The sequence below is a fragment of the Erinaceus europaeus genome, chromosome 15, assembly GCF_950295315.1.
Source record: "Erinaceus europaeus chromosome 15, mEriEur2.1, whole genome shotgun sequence".
Lineage (NCBI taxonomy): Eukaryota > Metazoa > Chordata > Mammalia > Eulipotyphla > Erinaceidae > Erinaceus > Erinaceus europaeus.
The window spans coordinates 40,298,682-40,318,715 of NC_080176.1; the positions used below are offsets into that span (position 1 = coordinate 40,298,682).

The 20,034-nt window shown below is 40.3% G+C and overlaps 1 protein-coding gene across 1 annotated transcript in view; it reads left to right on the top strand.

The window, feature by feature from the left end:
• The window catches only part of TAF4B (TATA-box binding protein associated factor 4b), a 118,069-nt gene that overhangs the window by 89,072 nt on the left and 8,963 nt on the right, over positions 1-20,034 (top strand). The window contains 2 exon segments of the mRNA XM_060173639.1: positions 1,884-1,940; positions 9,875-9,985. Coding sequence (XP_060029622.1) covers positions 1,884-1,940; positions 9,875-9,985 — 168 coding nt within the window.

The following is a 20,034-nucleotide window of genomic DNA, read 5'->3' on the forward strand; positions in this document are numbered from 1 at the left end:
GGTCCCCAGGGACTGCTTGTGGCAGGGGGGTGGGGGGAGGAGGTATGCTTGAAAATTAAAAGGAAGAAAAAAGAATTTTTTTCCCCTACTCTAATTCTTAACCCAAATTAAGTTATAGTCATCTCCTTGTCACCGCTATGACACCTTATTGGCTGGCCTGCTAAAGGCAGAAAATCCTATTGTTTCCAGGGGATGTGTTCAGAGCTCAGCGGCTAGCAGCTTCTCAGTCCGCCATCTTCCGGGAAACCTCCCCCTCTAGACTTTTTAAAAGGATTTCTCGAAAATTAAAACTAGCTCCAAGTCCTTTGATCCAATGAGAGCTATACTTAAGAAGTCTTTGGATCCGCCCTCAGGGTCGCGGTGGTTCCTGTAGACTCCCAAGAGAAAGCCCTCGAGCTATAGTGTTCCCTCCGGGTCCTCTGCCGGCTGCCCAGCAGCGCTCTGCAACCGGCGGAGGAGCCGCCTTCCTGGGCGGAGGACAATGCCCGGTGCACCCACCTTGCCCTGCGCCGCCTGGGAAGTCTGGAGCAGCCCGCTGGCTAGTCCGTGCCACCTTTACTCTAATTCTTAACCCAAATTAAATTATAGTCACCTTTCTGGTGACTATAATTATTGACTGGCCTGCTAAAGGCAGAAAATCCTACCGTTTCCAGATGTGATCAGAGCACACGCTGCTAGCAGCTTCTCAGTCCGCCATCTTCCCACACTTATTATACTTTAACAGAAATACTGATAAATCAGTACACTTAATAAATAAGAACGTATTTTAAGTTTTTATTTTGTTAACTATCTTTAAGTGGTGATGAATTTTATAGAACAAAATTCAGATTTATAAAGAGTTACATGACATTATTAGAATGAGGAAAGGATACACCAATTTCAACCATACTTTCCAGTGGATAAATATTCCTGGAATCAGGGAGTCGGGCGGTAGCAGTGGGTAAAGTACAGGTGATGCAAAGCGCAAGGACTTATATAAGGATCCCGGTTCGAGCCCCCAGCTCCCCATCTGCTGGGGAGTCGCTTCACAAGCGGTGAAGTAGGTCTGCATGTGTCTCTCTCTCCTCCTCTCTGTCTTCCCCTCCTCTCTCCATTTCTCTGTCCTATCTAACAACAATAAAACAAGGGCAACAAAAGGGAATAAATATGTTAAAAAATATTCCTGGAATCAGAGATGAAGAGTTCCTATTCTTTGTTTCATTGTCACATTACATTTACAATGCAACTGTCATACCAGTTCTTTCAGATTGTTCATTTTTTGAAGTGTAAAGTTGTCAGGAAAATTGACATCTATTAAGCACTTATTGAATACTGTTCATGCACAATATACTCTTCCATGTTTTAAATGAGAGTTCAATGACATATTAAAAATGGTCTATTGAAAACTCAGGGATGTATTTCCTTATTTTTTAAATTATACTTTTGGAGATTTGGCTCGAGGCTAATCAGGTTTGTGATTTTAATAGTTCTTGAAATAACATATGTTTTTCCAAAATGTCTTTTGCTGTAGATTTGCCAATGTTGATGGTTTTAATTCATTTGAGCCAGCAATAACCCTTTTCTCTTCCATCATCCATGCTATCTGTATTTTAGTTTTTAGTGTTCCAACTAGAACGTCATGCCTCGACTGGACATGACTGACATTGTTAGCATCATTTTCAGTATAAGCTTCCTCCAGGCTAGAACTGCAGTAGCCAGCCCAGATGATGGGGGTAGGGAGTGAGGAGGAGATGGGAAGGAGTACACCAGACTGGATTGAGACATTCTGCCCTGGAGCTAAGGTTTTCAAGCACAAGTGGAAATTGTCATTTATTAACTATTTAACGGCAGCTATAGTGTTTAATACTACTAATTTCTATTAAATTTTTCTTTTCCTTTGATAGAGTCGTTCCCATAAAGAAGATCCAGAACAGCTGAGATTAAAGCAGAAGGCCAAAGAGGTAGGTCTTTCAAGTTACCATGCCTCTCTTTGTGTTTGAGGGAAGGTTGGCAGCTCTCTCCTGGCAATTAGGTCAGGGTTTATTTTGCTGTTGCATACCATTTGCAGAAGCCTTGGGGAAGGACAGGAACTGCTGAAGGCAAGGGCAGCACTTCAAATGAGGTCAATGAGTTATGTGCTCCTTTTCTAAAATTTATTTTCAAGGCTTAGGCCTGTCTAGAAATAGCTCTTTGTAAACTATACCAGTGTACTTGGAGAAATATAATGTGGGATTAAAAAAAAGAAAGAAAGAAACTTTTGAGATTTAGCATCTGGGACTGTACAATAGGCTACATTTTTCCAGGGTAATTGTTCGTTTTGTAAATCTGATACTGCTTATAATTCTTTGGCTGGGAGGCGGTACTGGGATTTAGTTTTAAATGGAAAACGCCTCTGGCTTTTAATTTTCTGGGCCCAGCAGTTTTCTGTTCTGGAATGGAGCCCTTGTTTCACACAGTTCATGTTTAGCTGCAGGGGTTTTGGTTTATAGCTTAGACTGGTTAAGCTTTTACTCCCAGAGGCCTCTGCATAGCAACTGTAGAAATCAACAAATAAGTTCATTTATGTCTGCAGCCTCCTCTCAGTAGCTGACTTTTTACATTTCCCAATATCCATTTCCTGACTTTTCTTGCCCCAGAGAAAAAAGCTTCACTAATTGGAGCTTATTTTAATTGAGCCTTAATATTGGATCTCACTGGAGTTGCCCCCCAGAGCTGCTAAGAACAGAAGGAAATGAAAGAACCTAAAAGGTTGAAGATGTGGTGTGTGTATGGGTGTGTGTGTGTGTGTGATTTTTTTCACTTGACCTACAGTTTCTTTCCCCTGCTGAATAAATCATCAAGCCTGTTCACATTTCTGATTAAGGATCTGACAGCAGACGATAATAAAGACAATTGAGGTGTGAGACGTGTGATATGGAGCTGAAGAAACTGGTTTCTATAGTTACTTGACTGATTTCACACAATTTTTAAGGGTCTTTGTGCTAAGTCAGAGCGATTTCTTGAGCAACCCTTCTCCTTAACTGTGCCTCTTGAACTATGAAATTTGTTGTTGCTTAACATCGCTATACTCAGTTCCTGGGTGCCAGCAGCAGCAGCAGGTTATTTATGAATGTTCTAAAGGCACTTATTGTTTGGATTAATGTAGGAGCTCAGGCAAAACAAATGGAAATCCAGTTGGGTTCTTGCAATCTATATGCGGTGTGTTTCCACTAAAATAAAGGGGGTAAGAAAATGTGAACTCTGCATGGGTGCAGGGTGTCTGGGTTGGGCCAAATACAGCTGGAGAGGGGGCACTCTAAAAAGGATTGAACCCAGAGCATTCTTTTATACAACAACGGCCTCATGCTCATTTTTTTTCTGTGGAGATTTTACCTAAAAAATAACTATCCTTTGGTAGTCAGGTAGTGGCGCAGCGGGTTAAGTGCACGTGGCACAAAGTGCAAGGACCTGCGAAAAGATCCCAGTTCGAGCCCCCGGCTCCCTACCTGCAGGGGAGTCTCGCTTCACAAGCGGTAAAGCAGGTCTGCAGGTGTCTGTCTTTTTCTCCCCCTCTATCTTCCCCTCCTCTCTCCATTTCTCTCTGTCCTATCCAACAACAACAACATCAATAACCACAACAATATTAAACAAGGGCAACAAAAAGGAAAATAAATAAAATAAAAATTAAAAAAAAATAACTGTCACAACTTTAAGTCTAGGTTGGTAGATTATTTGAGGATGGGCAGCCTGCTGTTGCTTTGAGTCGTGGCTATCCTTTGTTTTAATTAAGGACGATTGGTTGCCTTGCTTGCATCTAACTGTACCTACTTTGGGGCAAATATTTATGAGAAAGCTTACCCTCTTATCCTTAAAAGATCTGATCTCATCCTTCCTTTGTCAATTCATAAATATTTAAAATTATTTTTTCTTTCAGGTTCATAGGTATGTTTTTTTTCCCTTTTAATACTGTGTTTAATTATTTCTTGAGGGATATATAAATATAGGTGGACAGGACTTTTCAAAGAAATGTTTAAGAGTAAATATGGGAAACAAATTCTTAGGGACACTAGGTAGTGACAAATCTGATAGTATTTTCACTTTCCACTGTACCTCTCCACTCATATTTTGCCAGCAAGATTAAAGGGACCCTTAATTTTCCCCCAAAAAATATTTTGAATGTTTTCTAGATGCTCTCTAAGTCCTCCGATTAGAAAGGAAAGAAAATAAATTAAATGACCCCAGCTCCAAGAATAGAGCTATTTTATATTAGTTGCAAATGGTTTGATGAAAGTAAAATGTCATTCCCTTCTGCTCCCACTCCTGCCCCCCACCCCATGAGCTCGTAATACCGTAAATTATCTAAGGAGCTCTAATTTAGAACCAAGTTCACAGGAGCAGTGTATTTTGTTTGCCTGCAGAAATCATTCACTGTATCTTAATTCTAAGTTGAGTTGTCGTTCTGTTGTATGTTTTTGAGATACACTAATTTTTTTTCTGGCATAAGCAAGGAAGACTTGGCTTGCCATTTTTTGGTATTTGACTGTCTGGGAAGTTTTTTGTTCAATTTTGACATTTAGCACGAATTTCCAATAGTTCCTTGATCTGGAACTGCTTTTATTTCCTTTTCTACATGCTAGTCATATAGGAAATGATTAATGTTATGATTTTTATTAATCTCTAAAGAAATATTTAGACAAGTTGTCTTTTTTAAACTGGGAAATGTCTCAGCAGTGTTTGTCACATAAATATTAAGCCACACTTGAGTACCTTTCATACATAAAAAAAATTTTTTTTTAGTATTTATTTATTACCTTTTTTTTTTTTTTTTCCCCTCCTCCAGGGTTATTGCTGGGCTTGGTGCCTGCACCATGAATCCACCGCTCCTGGAGGCCTTTTTTTTTTTTTCCCCCTTTTGTTGCCCTTGTTGTAGCTTCGTTGTGGTTATTATTATTGCCCTTGTTGACGCAATTCGTTGTTGGATAGGACAGAGAGAAATGGAGAGAGGAGGGGAAGACAGAGAGAAGGGGAGAGAAAGATAGACACCTGCAGACCTGCTTCACCGCCTGTGAAGCGACTCCCCTGCAGGTGGGGAGCCGGGGGCTCGAACCGGGATCCTTAGGCCGGTCCCTGCGCTTTGCGCCACATGCGCTTAACCCACTGTGCCACCGCCCGACCCCCTATTTATTACCTTTTGTTGCCCTTGTTTTACTGTTGGCACTTATTGTTGTTGTTATTGATGTCGTTGAATAGGACAGAGAGAAATGGAGAGAGGAGAGGAAGACAGGGGGAGAGAAAGACACCTACAGACCTGCTTCACCGCCTGTGAAGCGACTCCCCTTCAGGTGGGGAGCTGGGGGCTTGAACTGGGATCCTTAAGCCAGTCCTTGTGCTTTGCACCACCTGCACTTAACCCACTGTGCCCAACTCCCCATACATAATCTTTAAAAATTTTTTTTTGTAATTTTATTTTCCCTTTTGTTGTCCTTGTTGTCTTTTTTTTTTTATTATCACTGTCAGTTATTATTGTTGTTACTGATGTCGTTGTTAGATAGGACAGAGAGAAATGAAGAGAGGAGGGGAAGACAGAGGGGGAGAAAAAGACAGACACCTGCAGACCTAGACCTGCTTCACCGCCTGTGAAGCGACTCCCATGCAGGTGGGAAGCCGGGGGCTTGAACCAAGATCCATACATCAGTCCTTGCGCTTAGCACCATGTGCACTTAACCCACTGCGCTACTGCCCAGCTCCCACATAATCTTTTTTAAAAATTACTACTAGAGCTTTTCTTCCCTCTCTCCTTTCTTCTCCCTTCATGTCTTTTTTTTTTTCCTTCTTTTTTATTTGATAGGACAGTGAGAAATTGAGAGAGGAGGAGGAGTTAATAGGGAGAAAGAAAGACTTGCTTCCCTATCCACTAAGCGTCCCCCCAGCAGGTGGGGACCAGGGGCTTGAACCTATGTCCTTGCACACTGTAATGTGAGTGCTTAACTAGATGTGTCACCACCTGGCCCCTCTTGAGTACATTTTTAGAGCCTATTGATTTCTTCTTTGTAACTTGAGTATAAGGGTAACTATGTTAAATTGGGAGGGCATTTATTTATTTTTAGTTTTTTTTTTTAATTACTCTTATTGGATAGAGACACCCAGGTAGAGATGGAGAGGGAGAAAGAGAGAGAGACACCTGTAGCTCTCCTTCACTTGCAAAGCTTTCCCCCTACAAGTGGGGGCTGAGGGCTTGAACCCAGGTCCTTGGGCATTGTGACATGTGCGCTCAACCAGGTGTACCACCTCCAGTCCTGGAGGGCATTTATTTGTTTGTTTGTATTCACATAAGGGTTATTGATAGGGCTGCTTATGGCACAATGAATTTGCCACTCCCAGCAGCCTTTTTTTTGTTTGTTTGTTTGTTTTGTTTTAGTTTTTACCAGAATACTGCACACTTTGGCTTATGATGGCAGGGGGTGGATCCCCTTCCTAAAATGTAAATACGATTAGATTGCCAATTGCCATATTCCACTGCAAACAAGCAAGCACTTTTTGTACAGTGCAGCTGTAGACTTCCCTGAATATGTGCTGTGTATCCTAGATGGGCATCTAGCCTTCAGTGTTTTCCTTTCTTTTTATCCAGAATTCTGAGAAGTAAGCTGTGTGACCTTGGCGTACAAATTTCCTGATTCCTTAAACATTTGTTATATATGTTGTGGGCCTTATTTCCTTTTGAATATCCTCTTTCTCCTTTGGGAAATGTGAGTTCAGTACATCTGTGTAATGTGAGCCAAAGAATTCATTTCACTCTCTTTGAACTATTTCTTAGATTCCCACTATTCCTTTATTTGTGTGTGTGTTTGTTTAACCAGACATTAGAAGGGTGGAAAAGGAATGCAAGGCATGCAGCCATCAACACATTAACTTCAGTGTAACCTGTAGGAACTGGGCCAAAAACAAGTATACTGATTCAAATGCATAATAGATTAGACAGCTTATACCCAGAGCACTTAAGATTTTGTTATAAAAGATGTATAAATTCTTTTTTTATCTTAATTTATTTATTGGATAGAGACGTCCAGAAATCAAGAGGGAAGGGCATGATAGAGGGAGAGAGACAGAGACACCTGTAATACTGTTTCATCACTTGCAAAGCTTTCCCCCTGCAGGTGGGGTTTGGGGGCTCAAACCAGGGTCCTTACACGTTGTAACATGCACTCAGCCAGGTGCGCCACCACCCAGCTCCTGTAAATTCTTCAGAAATCTTTTTTTTGGTACAGTGCTGTGCTTCAGATCAAATCTAGAGCCTATGAGGCCTATACTCTGCTATTGAGATACCTCTTTGACCCAATTTCTACTTTTATGAGAGTTGAAGAGAGACTGACCTATACTATTATATATATATATATATATATATATATATATATATATATATAATATTATATTATTATACTATACTATTAAACCACCTCACCATCCATTCATGAAGACTTGACTATTTTTTCTTCTGTATTTAATTATTAATTAATTAATTAAGACAAAGGGTAAGAGAGATCAGAGCATCATTTTGCTTAGGCTTATGAGGTTTCCAGGGGGAATATATAAAGTATTTCCTTCCTTCCTACCATCCATCCATCCATCCATCCATCCATCCATCCATCCATCCATCCATCCTTCTTGGGCCTTACACATACCAGCCTTAAATTCTTCTAGCTCATCTATTTTTAAATTCTTCTAACTCATCATTCTTCTTCCACCTCATCTAATTTTTTTTTGGGGGGGGTCACGTTCTACTGTTAAACCACATACCTAGCCCACATAAATCATTACTGTATAAGAAATGCTGAATAATTTTAAAAAATCATAGTACTGAATCACAGTGTTTATTACTGAATAGAAAATACTAGATAGCAAGCGTAATGGTTATGCAAAGAGACTGTGCCAGAGGCTCCAAGGTCCCAGGTTCAATTCCTTGCACCACCATAAACCAGAGCTGAGCAGTGCTCTGGCAAAAACAAAAACAAAAAAAAAAACACAAAACCAGATATAAGAAAGGCAAGGAATATTTTTAAAATGACATTTCGAAAGATGGGAACTCAGTGAAATGTGTTAAATCTTACTACTAAGTGATAACAGTTTGCATTTAAGCTTCATTGTTTCTATATGAGCCGAATCTCTTGGAGCATTGAAAAGAGGGAGAGAGAATTTCTCTACATTCTAGAAATCAAATCAATGTAGTATGAAGAAGACTTTCTTAAAGTGATAATTCATAAATAGCTTGTGTCCATAGCAGGTAAACCAATGCCAATATTGCAAAGCATCACTAGTCTCTAACAATAGTCCTCATATTTTGGTGTGCATGAGAATTATCTGAGATTACTTTAAAAAATGCAGATTTCTGGGCGCCAACTCAACCCTGGGGCTTATGATCTAGTCGGGCTGGCTGTGGCCTGTGAATTTGCATTTCTAGTTACTGTTACTGCTGCTTCTGCTATTCTTTTTTTTATTATTGGATAGAGATAGTCAGAAATTGAGAGGGAAGGGAGGGATAGAGAGGGTGAGAGACAGAGAGATACCTGCAACACTGCTTCACCACTTGCAAAGCTTTCCCCCTGCAGGTGGGGACTGGGGGCTCGAACCTAGGTCCTTGCACACTGTAACGTGCACTTAACCAGGTGCGCCACCCGGCCCCTGCTTCTGCTATTCTAACGTTAGCACCTAGAAAACTTGGCTTTAGGAAGAGAAACTTGAGGATTGAACCTGGGAATTCTGAGCTTTGAGCCCACTATACTTTCTCTCCAGCCCCTTTTTCCTAATCTTTGGAAAAAAGCATTAGGTTCTCTTTTCTTCAACGAAGAACCCTGGGCAAATGTGTCTGCTTGCATCACAGTTGTGTTTAATACTATAGTGCCTGTACTGAAACTGTTCTTCCATTTTCGTCCTGTTTCTTGGAGTATATTAAAGTATATAGACATATATATGTTTTTGTCTCTGGAGTCTGATGTTTGGATATTTGCATAGTCGCCAATGTCACCAGGGTCTGTTTCTTTCTTTCCATGGTAATAAGATTTTTAAACAAGACTTTATTTATTTATGAGAAAGATAGGAGAGAGAGAAAGAACCAGACATCACTCTGGTACATGTGCTGCTGGGGATTGAACTCAGGACCTTATGCCTGAGAGTCCAGTGCTTTATACCCACTGCACCACTTCCTGGACTGGTAATAAGATTTTTATGGAAGTTGAATATTCTTCCTCCTCTGGAAAAGCCTATAGACCTGCATATTGATTTTATTTATACTTCTTTTTTTTCTCCCCCTCCATCTCCTCCTTCTTAGAATAACATTTGACTCCTACCTTGGTGAAATTATGTTGTTTTTATTGCATTTATTTACCAATTTTAAAGCCATATCCATCTTCTTCTTAATTTATCTTTTTTTTTAATTTCATTATTGGGGGATTAATGGTTTACATTCAACAGTAAAATACAATAGTTTGTACATGTGTAACATTTCCACATAACAATAGAACCCCCACTACTTTTTACTTGGGTGCAATACAACAATTTATTTATCTTTATAGTGTCTGGCCAATTTCTCTCAGGTTACTGTTTGTTTTATTCAGGTGTTTCTGTGCTTAGACCAAGACTAGGTCCTTTGTTCTTTTTCTTTTATTCTGTTAAATTCCTTTGTTCTTTTTCTTTTATTCTGTACTTCACTAGCTAAATTCTGCCTCTTTTGTCTAGAGATTTAGGACTAAGGAATTTGTTGGGAGTAAAATCTTTTAAAATGTGTCACTGATTATGAGGGGATCTGATATTTTACACTATAATTTTATTTGGTGAAGAATACAGAATAAATAGTCATAATGGTCAGTTTCTTTCCCTTTCTGAGCATGACTTTGGAAATTGATGATTTTATTTTACCTTCTAGTTGCAACAGTTGGAACTGGCACAGATACAGCACAGAGATGCTAATCTTACAGCTCTTGCAGCTATTGGACCAAGGAAGAAGAGACCACTAGAATCTGGATCTGGAAGTGAGGTATTAAAATAATGTTTATTTTATGTTTCATATCAAGAAAGGGTAAAGACATGCAAATAATTTGTCTTGCCTTTCACAGTGTTACTTTCAAACATTTATTAAAATTCTCTGCTCCATTAAGTATTTTGGTCACTGCTCCTCCCAGGCTACAGTGTTTTAATGTAATATGGAGGCTTTGGGTGGTACTTTTTTCTTTAAAGCATGTTACTGTAGGTAGCTTAATAATGAGTCTTTGAAAAGAGAAGAAAAAAAAAAAAAGTTCAGTATCTTGCTGTAAGAAGATTTCTATAAGTTTTCAGAATCTCCAAAGCAGGTTTTGAAGCAGTGCATCTATATGCAGACTTATTTAAACTAGTTTTACCCTCCTTTGGTTTCTTAACTTGTGCTACTCTGATATGACCCATTCTATTGTACCATAATGTACTAGTGGCTGTTTAAGTCTTTTATGCACAGCTATTTTGGTCACACTTTAGTGACTATGAGAATCATAAACTGCCTATGTCATCTGTGATCACATTTAGTAAATACCAGTCAGTTGTTAGAGGTTTTCTAGAGTGAATACTGATTAATAGTAAACTAATATTTATAGGAGATTTGGATGATAACTGCATGGTTGAGCACTTTCAATGGTGTACACCAGTTAATTTCTGCAATTCCCTCAAATTAAATGTTCAGATTTTCCAGAGAAAATTCAAGCTAGTCTTATTTAGGATATGTTATCAGATTCCTGTTTATTCAGTTTCCCATTAAGATATAATTGACACATCACATTTTGCAGTTTATAGCAAACAACACGGTGTTTTGTTATTTGTATATTTTGTGGCGTGTTCACCACAATAAGTGAAGTTCTGAACATGGGTGTACACAGATCTTTTTGGATGGGTGTATTTGATTCCTAAGGATATATGTCTAGGAGAGCAGTGGTTTCTTTTGCTGTGCAGAAGCTTTTCAATTTGATGTACTCCCATTTGTTTATTTTTGTTTAGGCTTCCTTGCAATTGGGTTTACAGCAAAACAACTAATATATTTACAAATGTTGGTATATTTACTTTTAGTTGTGAGGCACAACCCATTGGTACTGTTTTACTTAACACTCTACTAAAAAGCAAGCAAATTTTTTTCTAAGTGTTTGATTGGAGATAACATAAGTACTGAATAGAATTAGAACCCAGAGTTCATGATTATTATATATGATATACTATATGATTCTACTTAAACATTATTTTTGTAATACTATTGAAATATAGATAGATAGAAGTGGCAGTTCCAGGGTAGAAGTGAATACACATGGTTGTCAAATTCTGAAATGACTCAAAAGAAAAAAGTGATAAAGATCTGTTGCTTCAAAAGTTCTGCTTGCTGACCAGCAGAGGGCAGTCATTCTTAAAGTTCAGTGTATTCTGTTTTGTGTTCCCTTTAAAACCCTGGAGCTGCCCAGGTTTTAGGAATGCCATGTAGAGTTTCAATGTTCTTGTCATATGGGTCAGGCATACAGAGCAAAAAAAAAAAAAGGTCCCAACTTTTGTTCTGGAACCATATTTTCATTTCACCCCACTCCCCAGCCACATCTAGTCCTTACTTTTACAGTTTAAAAAACTTAAGTCCTCCCCTAAGATTACATTGGTGTAATGTAATCTTAGGATGGCTTGGCAGTAGAGTGCAGTCCTTCCTTGCAAGTCAGAGGTCCCAACTTCAAGTCCCAACACTGTATGTGCCAGACTCATACTCGAGTGTGCTCATTCTCTCCTCATTGATAAGTTATCTTTAAAGCTACTTGGGCAGCATGAGGGAAATATAATGTCAGGAAATCTAATAAACCTTTGCCTCTCAATTCTCTTATTAAAATGCCCTCTTTTGTTGTTGCTGCTACTGCTGCAGGCTAATATTCAGGAATATATTTTCTTATATATTTTCAAGACACAGGGGAGAGAATGACCGTAGCTTCTAGAGAGTATTGATCAAGTTGGTTGGTTCTATAAAATAGTAAGCACCTTCACTATCTATGAAACCTGTGAAAAACCTCTTTTCCAAGATAGGCTCTTTATCTACCTGGCAAGTGTCTTGAGAATTTTCATTGAATAGGAAAAAGTTAAGTGTGACAGCACAAATGATATATTTTATTATTATTATTAATGAGAAAGATAGGAGGTGAGAGAGAAAGAACCAGACATCACTCTGGTACATGTTCTGCTGGGGATTGAACTTGACACCTCACACTTGAGAGTCCAGTGCTTTGTCCACTGTGCCACCTCCCGGATCACCAAATGATATCTTTAAACAGGAATTAAGATATTAGAACGTAGGCGGGAAAGATCCAAAACTAGTATCACAGTGTTTTCTGGTGAGAAGTCTTTATTCAGTGTTTTCCAACTGTCTGATTTATTTATTTTTTTTAAAAAATTATATTTATTTTTCCTTTTATTGCCCCTTTTTATTGTTGTTGTAGTTATTACTATTGTTATTATTGATGTCATCATTGTTAGGACAGAGAAATGGAGAGAGGGGAGAGAAAGATAGACACCTGCAGACCTGCTTCATCGCCTGCGAAGCAACTCCCCTGCAGGTGGGGAGCCAGGGGCTTGAACCAGGATCCTTATGCCGGTCCTTGCACTTTGTGCCACATGCACTTAACCTGCTGTGCTACCGCCCGACTCCCGTCTGAATTTATTATAAGGGCCATTGTTCTCAGTCCTTCAGTTAACCCTAGGATAATTACTGTTACTAATCTTAGTCTGCAGATGAGGAAACTGAGGCGGAGAAGTTATGTAATGCCTCTGAAGTTGTTCCTGGAGGAGGCAAGCAGTGTTCACCACTCAGTGCTCTTGCAGAGCTTATGCTGCCTACCATAGGTTCTTGCCCAGGATAGGTGCCCGCGGTCCTTTCTGTATTGAGCTAACGTGTAGACTAACGCGGTTTCTTTTTGAATGGTGAGCCTTGGAGAGCAAGTACCGTAGCAAGTCATTGAGAACTGCAGCAGAATTCATGAATGTAGTTAACTGAAAGACTTTCTGGGCTGGGAGATAGTTCAGATCAGTGGAGAGCACACTGTATTTATGTGAGCCCCTGAGTTCAGGCCATGACACTGCTGGGGCTCCATGTATGCTGGAGTGGTGCTACTCCCCTCCCCCCCCCCCAAAAAAAAAGGGAAATTGGTCTGGAGAGCCTGTTCCATGGTATAAAGCATGATATGTCTAGCATAAGCACGAGGATCTGGGTACATTACCTGCCATCGTATTTAAAGAAATGTAGAAAAAACAGAGATGTTTTTCAAAGTCTTACTTTATTATTTGCAAGGGGAAATGAAAGCCATAGTGCTAACGTTACTCTGGCACGTACAGTGTTGAGACCTTGTGCTCTTTAAAAATTTTTTTTATATTTATTTATTTATTCCCTTTCGTTGTCCTTGTTTTTTATTGTTGTGGTTATTGATGTTGTTGGATAGGACAGAGAGAAATGGAGAGAGGAGGGGAAGACAGAGGGGAGAGAAAGACAGACACCTGCAGACCTGCTTCACCGCCTGTGAAATGACTGGCTCGAACTGGGGTCCTTGCGCTTTGCGCCACGTGCGCTTACCCGCTTCACTACTACCCGACTCCTGAGACCTTGTGCTTCTGTCAGGCTTAGCACTCTGCTGCTGAACTACTTCCCCCGACACTCTGGACTGTAACTGTTCAAGTGATTTTTTTCTTTTTTTTCCTGTAAAATTGACAAATGACCATCTTCTTGGAGCAAAAGAGTTTCTCAAGATTTTCCTTATGAAAATCAGGTTAGCCCTCCCCCCTGCCCTCCTCCCTTTCCCTCCCTACAGGGTTCTCTCTAGGGCTTGGTGCCTGTGTAACTAACTTCACTACTGTCAGCCACATAAATGTGTGAGAAACAGAGAAAGATGGCATAAAGAGAGGGGCAGAGAGAAGGTGACACACCGTCAGCACTCTTCTACCACTCCTGAAGCTTACCCCTTGCAGGTGTGTGCTGGACGCTTGCATGGTCCTCTTGCATATGGTAAAATGTGTGCTCCAGCAAGTGAGCCACCACCCAAAGCCAAGGGTGTTTTTTTGTTTTTTGGTGTGTGTGATCGTTTATAAAAATAGCAAGTTAAAGAAGGATAACCTAACTTTTCAGTACTAGAGTGTGCTAGCATTTAAGCTTGGTCACACTTCAAAAAATATGTTAGACACTTAGTGAAATATTTATCCCATCATCGTTAAACTTCATCTCCATTTGACTCTTAATACAAGAACCCACATTCAGGAATACTGTCATGTAGAAAGTCAAGTGAGGAAACCCTCTATTTTAGAAATAAATAATAATTTGTGGCAGTAATTTTTGAGGAGGTAATTAACAAGAGAGGGAAAGAGAGAGAGAGAGAAAACTACACTTTACTATTCATGATATTTTAAGGAAAAATCCTATGAGACTTAGAGGAAGGACTTGGTGGGGTGGAAGACAGTGGAAACAGAGTAAAAGGCAGGTTTAAGTTTTTATGGGTTTATGTTATTTGTGTATGTTCTATAACTAGTTATTCTGGCCAGGTCATTGTGAAACTGAGAGGTCAGATTGTAGATATTCCTAAATCATAGCAGAGGAATAAAAATGCTATATATTTGTATCCAGATTAGAGAAGGATTTACTTTCTAAGTCAGTCACTATTTGAGGGAAGAGAATGCTATCACCTTCATAAAGCTGTGAATTATGAAAGATATTTCTGTTGGGTTACAGAATGTCCCTTAGGGTTTGTTTCATTTATAACATTGCCTCAGGCTTTCTGCTGCATCCTGTTGGAATGACCTCCTTTTCAACCCTGTGCTGGCAGCTGGAATGCAGATCTTTCCCCTGGATCCTTCAGGCTTGTCACATGACAAGCATGAACTGTGACCCCTTCGTTCCTTACCCAGATGACTAGATTTTTTTTTTCCCCTGTGAATCCATTTGGCCTGGTTTTATGTTTCCTCTTTCCTCCCCTTTTTATTTTCTACCCAGACCTACCTTTGTTGTGGCAATTTAGTTATTTATATTTATGACATAAAATACAGAAAAATACACAACATAAAAGCTTGTTGGATTACTGTAAATCCACTAATCCAAACAGTACTGAGGTCAAGAAAGAAGACATCACTGTGGGCGGGGGTAGATAACATAATGGGTACAATGCACCATCCTAAACCAGAGCTTCTCAGTGCTCTGGTTAAAAAAAAAAGGGGGGGGGGTCGGGCTGTAGTATAGCGGGTTGGGTTCAGTGCACATGGCACGAAACTCGAGGACCAGCATAAGGATCCTGGTTCGAGCCTCCTGCTCCCCACCTGCAGGGTAATCACTTCACAAGCGGTGAAGCAGGTCTGCAAGTGTCTCTCTTTCTCTCCCCCTCTCTGTCTTCCCCATCTCTCTCCATTTCTCTCTGTCCTGTCCAACAACAAAGACATCAATAACTACAACAATGTTAAACAACAAGGGAAAATAAAAAATTTTTAAAAATCCACCCTGTCCTATTTCCCAATTGCTCCTCTCCTCCCAAAGGGAATAGTTACACTGACTTCTATAGTTTTGTCTGTTTTTGACATTTTTGTTTTTGATCGTTACAGTAATACAGTCAAAGTGTATGTATTCCTTTGCATCTGGGACCTTTCCTGTCACCTTTTGTGATATCTGTTTTCGCCGGACTGGCTTCACAGGCGGGTAACAGATGACCTGGGACTCATGGCTGGGTTGCACGCAGTATCTCTTTATTCATGCGGGACGCAGCACAATCTAAGCCGAGCTAAGCTAAACTAAAAACTACAAACAATCTTGTCCTTATAAATATACTAGCCCAGTAGGGTGGGAACAGAATGCGACGCAGAGAAGGTGGAGAGAAAAGTGACTGGTGAAAATCAGGGTATGACAAGGAGAGGGGGCGGAGCAGACGAGAATTCTTTTTTTTTTTTTTTAATTTTTTATTTAAGAAAGGATTAATGAACAAAAACATAAGGTAGGAGGGGTACAACTCCACACAATTCCCACCACCCAATCTCCATAACCCACCCCCTCCCATGATAGCTTTCCCATTCTCTAGCCCTCTAGGAGCATGGACCCAGGGTCTTTGAGGGTTGCAGAAGGTATAAGGTCTGGCTTCTGTAATTGCTTCCCCGCTGAACATGAGCGTTGACTGGTCGGTCCATACTCCCAGTCTGCCTCTCTCTTTCCCTAGTAAGGTGTGTCTCTGGGAAGCGGAGCTCCAGGACACATTGGTGGGGTCTTCAATCCAGGGAAGCCTGGCCAGCATCTTGGTGGCATCTGGAACCTGGTGATTGAAAAGAGAGTTAACATACGAAGCCAAACAATTTGTTGAGCAATCATGGATCCCAAGCTTGGAATAGTGGAGAGGAAGTGTTAGGGAGGTACTCACTGCAAACTCTAGTGTACTTCTGCTTTCAGGTATATATTTTGCAGTAGTTTATGGATACGTGTGCACATAAGCTCTCTCTCACAGAAACTGGTGTATATCTAGGTTATGGGACTTTGTTAGAAAGTGAACTACCTGAGATGAAATTAGAGTGTACTACAAAAGGAAAGGTCTCACGTGAGTAATGAAGCTGAAGGGTTGTCATTCCACACGTGAAGTCTCTGGACACAGTCTGAGGTGAAGCATGTTGAGGTGGCAATCGTTGCGTTGGTTAGGTTGTGATCGGTGGATGCAATATTATTTGGTTTGGATTGGGAGATGCATACGAGAAAGTGGGCCCTATCCAAGGGTTCCAGGACTGGGGGAAGTAGGGGCTCTATAGTGGAGATGTGAGGTTCCTGCTGTCTTAGGGTTCAAAAAGACAATCCATAGTTAATGTTATCATCACATTATTTGGTAATTGGGTTAACTTTGAAAAGTCCTTTTGTTATGGTTTGCTGTACAGTATCCAGTATCTTGTATATAGCTGTGCTATTGGATGCTTCTAATCTACTTGGTCTAGGCTTTTGAGAGAGTCCGCGTATCAAATACACAGCCTATATATTAAAAGGATTCAGTTTGTGTTTTGAGAAACTTTGAGACATACAATTGATTTTCCCCCTCTCATATTAATTAACTACTGATTTATATGTCTACATTTTGCTAGGAGTGTACATAAACACCATTCCCACCACCAAAGGACTGTGACCCATCCCTCCCGCCCACTCCCACCCCCCACTGACCCAGGAAGCTGCATGTCTACCCCTCACCACTGGGTTTTTACTTTGGTGCCCTACTTACAATTTGATCAGGTCCTGCTTTTAGTTTCCCTTTCAGATCTTCTTAATCAACTTCTGTTGATGAGTGGGATCATCCCATACTCATCTTTATCTTTCTGACTTAGTTCACTTAACATAATTCCTTCTAGCTCTGTCCAAGATGGGTCAGAAAAGGTGGGTTCATTGTTTTTGATAGCTGCGTAGTATTAGGCGAGAATTCTATCACTGAACCACCAATACCCTGGAGGGAGGGTGGTGCTTGTTAACAGCGGTTATGTAAATAGAATGAAGTGGTTATGTAAATAGAATAGTGTTAAGCAGGGGGGATTAAACTAATGAAACAGAAGGGGTTTTTAGAAACATACCAACACATATCCATCCATGTTGCTTGATTTTGTTGTTGCTGTATAGTATTCCACTTGCATGACTGTTTATTACTAGTAATCAATGTAATATACTCTTAATTTAATTTTGATGATTTCCAGTTTAGGAGTATTTTGAGTAGCCATTTGAAACTCAAGTACCTCTACCTAAACATACTGTAGTTCTAAACAAATTCCTCCTGTGGGCAACATGACTGCCATTTACCATCCACCATCCCATGTGCCCTTAACCCATTGCGCTACTGTCCGACCCCCTCTTTATTCCTTTTTATAAACACGGACTTTATTATTATTATTACTCAGAACTCTGATCAGCTCTGGCTTATGGTGGTGCTGGAGATTGGACCCAGGGAGTCTCAGACTCGAGAGTGGAAGGCAGAAGGGAAAAAAGATAGACACACCTGCAGACCTGCCCCTCACCGCCTGTGAAGAGACCTCCCTGCAGGTAGGGAGCCAGGGGCTCAAACTGGGATCTTTAAGCCGGTTCTTGCACCTTGCACCATGTGAGCTTAACCTGCTATGCTACCGACCAACCCCTGGGAAATTAAACTTTATTGGACACAAAAGCATGTTAGAGAAAGAGAGTTATAGAAAAAGGAGGAAGAAAGGGACCTCACTTTACAGGCTTGATTGGTCACGTGGTAGTCTGGAAAAAGAGAGAGAGCGAGCCCCAAAGGTTCACCTCCTTTTAAAGCCAAAGACCACACCTACACCTGCAGCCACTCCCATTTCTGGGTAGTGCCTTCTCTCCCTCAGCAATATAACCTTGCAAAACTGAACAGTACCTTTTATGACAGGGATGAGGAACCATTTTTCTGCCGAAGACTATATTGATATTTATGATACCGTTCATGGGCCACACACAAAAGAAAATTAGCAATTAACATTGCTGTGTCATGACTTTCTCATGCTGCCTGCATTTGCTCGACAGGGCCAAAGCAAATGACTTCACAGGTTGGATATGGCCCACAGGCCAGACATTCCCACCCTGTTTAATGGGCCGGTGCATACTCCTTTACCAGTCACCCTGTGAGTATACTCACTTGTTTTGATCACAGTGTTGTGGAGACCTCAAGGGATTTCTTTCCCCTTCACCAAAACAACCAAAACATGGAGAAAAATAATTAAAATCTGAGAGTCAGGTGGTAGAGCAGTGGGTAAAGTGCAGGTGACGCAAAATGCAAGGACTTACCTAAGGATCCCGGTTCGAGCCCCTGGTTCCTCACCTGCAGGGGAGTTGCTTCACGTGGTGAAGCAGGTCTGCAGGTGTCTATCTTTCTCTTCCCCCTCTCTTTCTTCCCTATCTCTCTCCATTTCTGTCTGTCCTATCCAACAATGATGACATCAACTACAATAATAATAAAAAATCAACAAGGGCAACAAAAGGGAAAATAAATAAATATATAAAAATTTAAATAAAAATTAATTTAAAAAAAGATATATAACTTAAAGATGGTTTCCAAGTCACGTGTCGAGCCACCTCCCTGATTTCACTGTCTTTTCCTTATATGTCTTTAAGATGGAGAAAAGGAAGGTCACCAAACCTATTTTGATCTTTTAAGATAGAGTATGGTTAAAAAAAAAAAAGAATAAGAATAAAGCATTTCCGATTTTACAGAGTTATCCTTTGAGCACTCTGCATTTTTTCTTTTTCTTTTTTTTCTTTTATCAGGTCAGTTCTGTCTTGTATGGTGGTGCAGGGGCGGGGCTTGAGCCTGGAGCTTTGGAGCCTCAGGCTGAGTCTCTTTGTACAATCATTATGCTATCTACTCCCACATGCCCCACCACCTTTTTTTTTTTTTTAATTTAGTTCTTTATTGGGGAATTAATCTTTTACATTCAACAGTAAATACAATAGTTTGTACATACATAACATTCCCCAGTTTCCCGTTTAACAATAAAACCCCCACTATGTCATTTATCATCCTTCATGGACCTGTATTCTCCCCACCCACCCACCCCAGAGTCTTTTACTTGGATGCAATACGCCAATTCCATTTCAGGTTCTATTTGTGTTTTCTTTTCTGATCTTGTTTTTCAACTTCTGCCTGAGAGTGAGATCATCCCATATTCATCCTTCTGTTTCTGACTTATTTCACTGAACATGATTTTTTCAAGGTCGATCCAAGATTGGCTGAAAACGGTGATGTCACCATTTTTTACAGCTGAGTAGTATTCCATTGTGTATATATACTACAACTTGCTCAGCCACTCATCTGTTGTTGGACACCTGGGTTGCTTCCAGGTTTTGGCTATTACAAATTGTGCTGCCAAAAACATATGTGTACACAGATCTTTTTGGATGGGTGTGTTGGGTTCCTTAGGATATATCCCCAGGAGAGGAATTGCAGGATCATAGGGTAGGTCCAATTCTAGCCTTCTGAGAGTTTTCCAGACTGTTCTCCACAGAGGTTGGACCAATTTGCATTCCCACCAGCAGTACAGGAGGGTTCCTTTGACCCCACATCC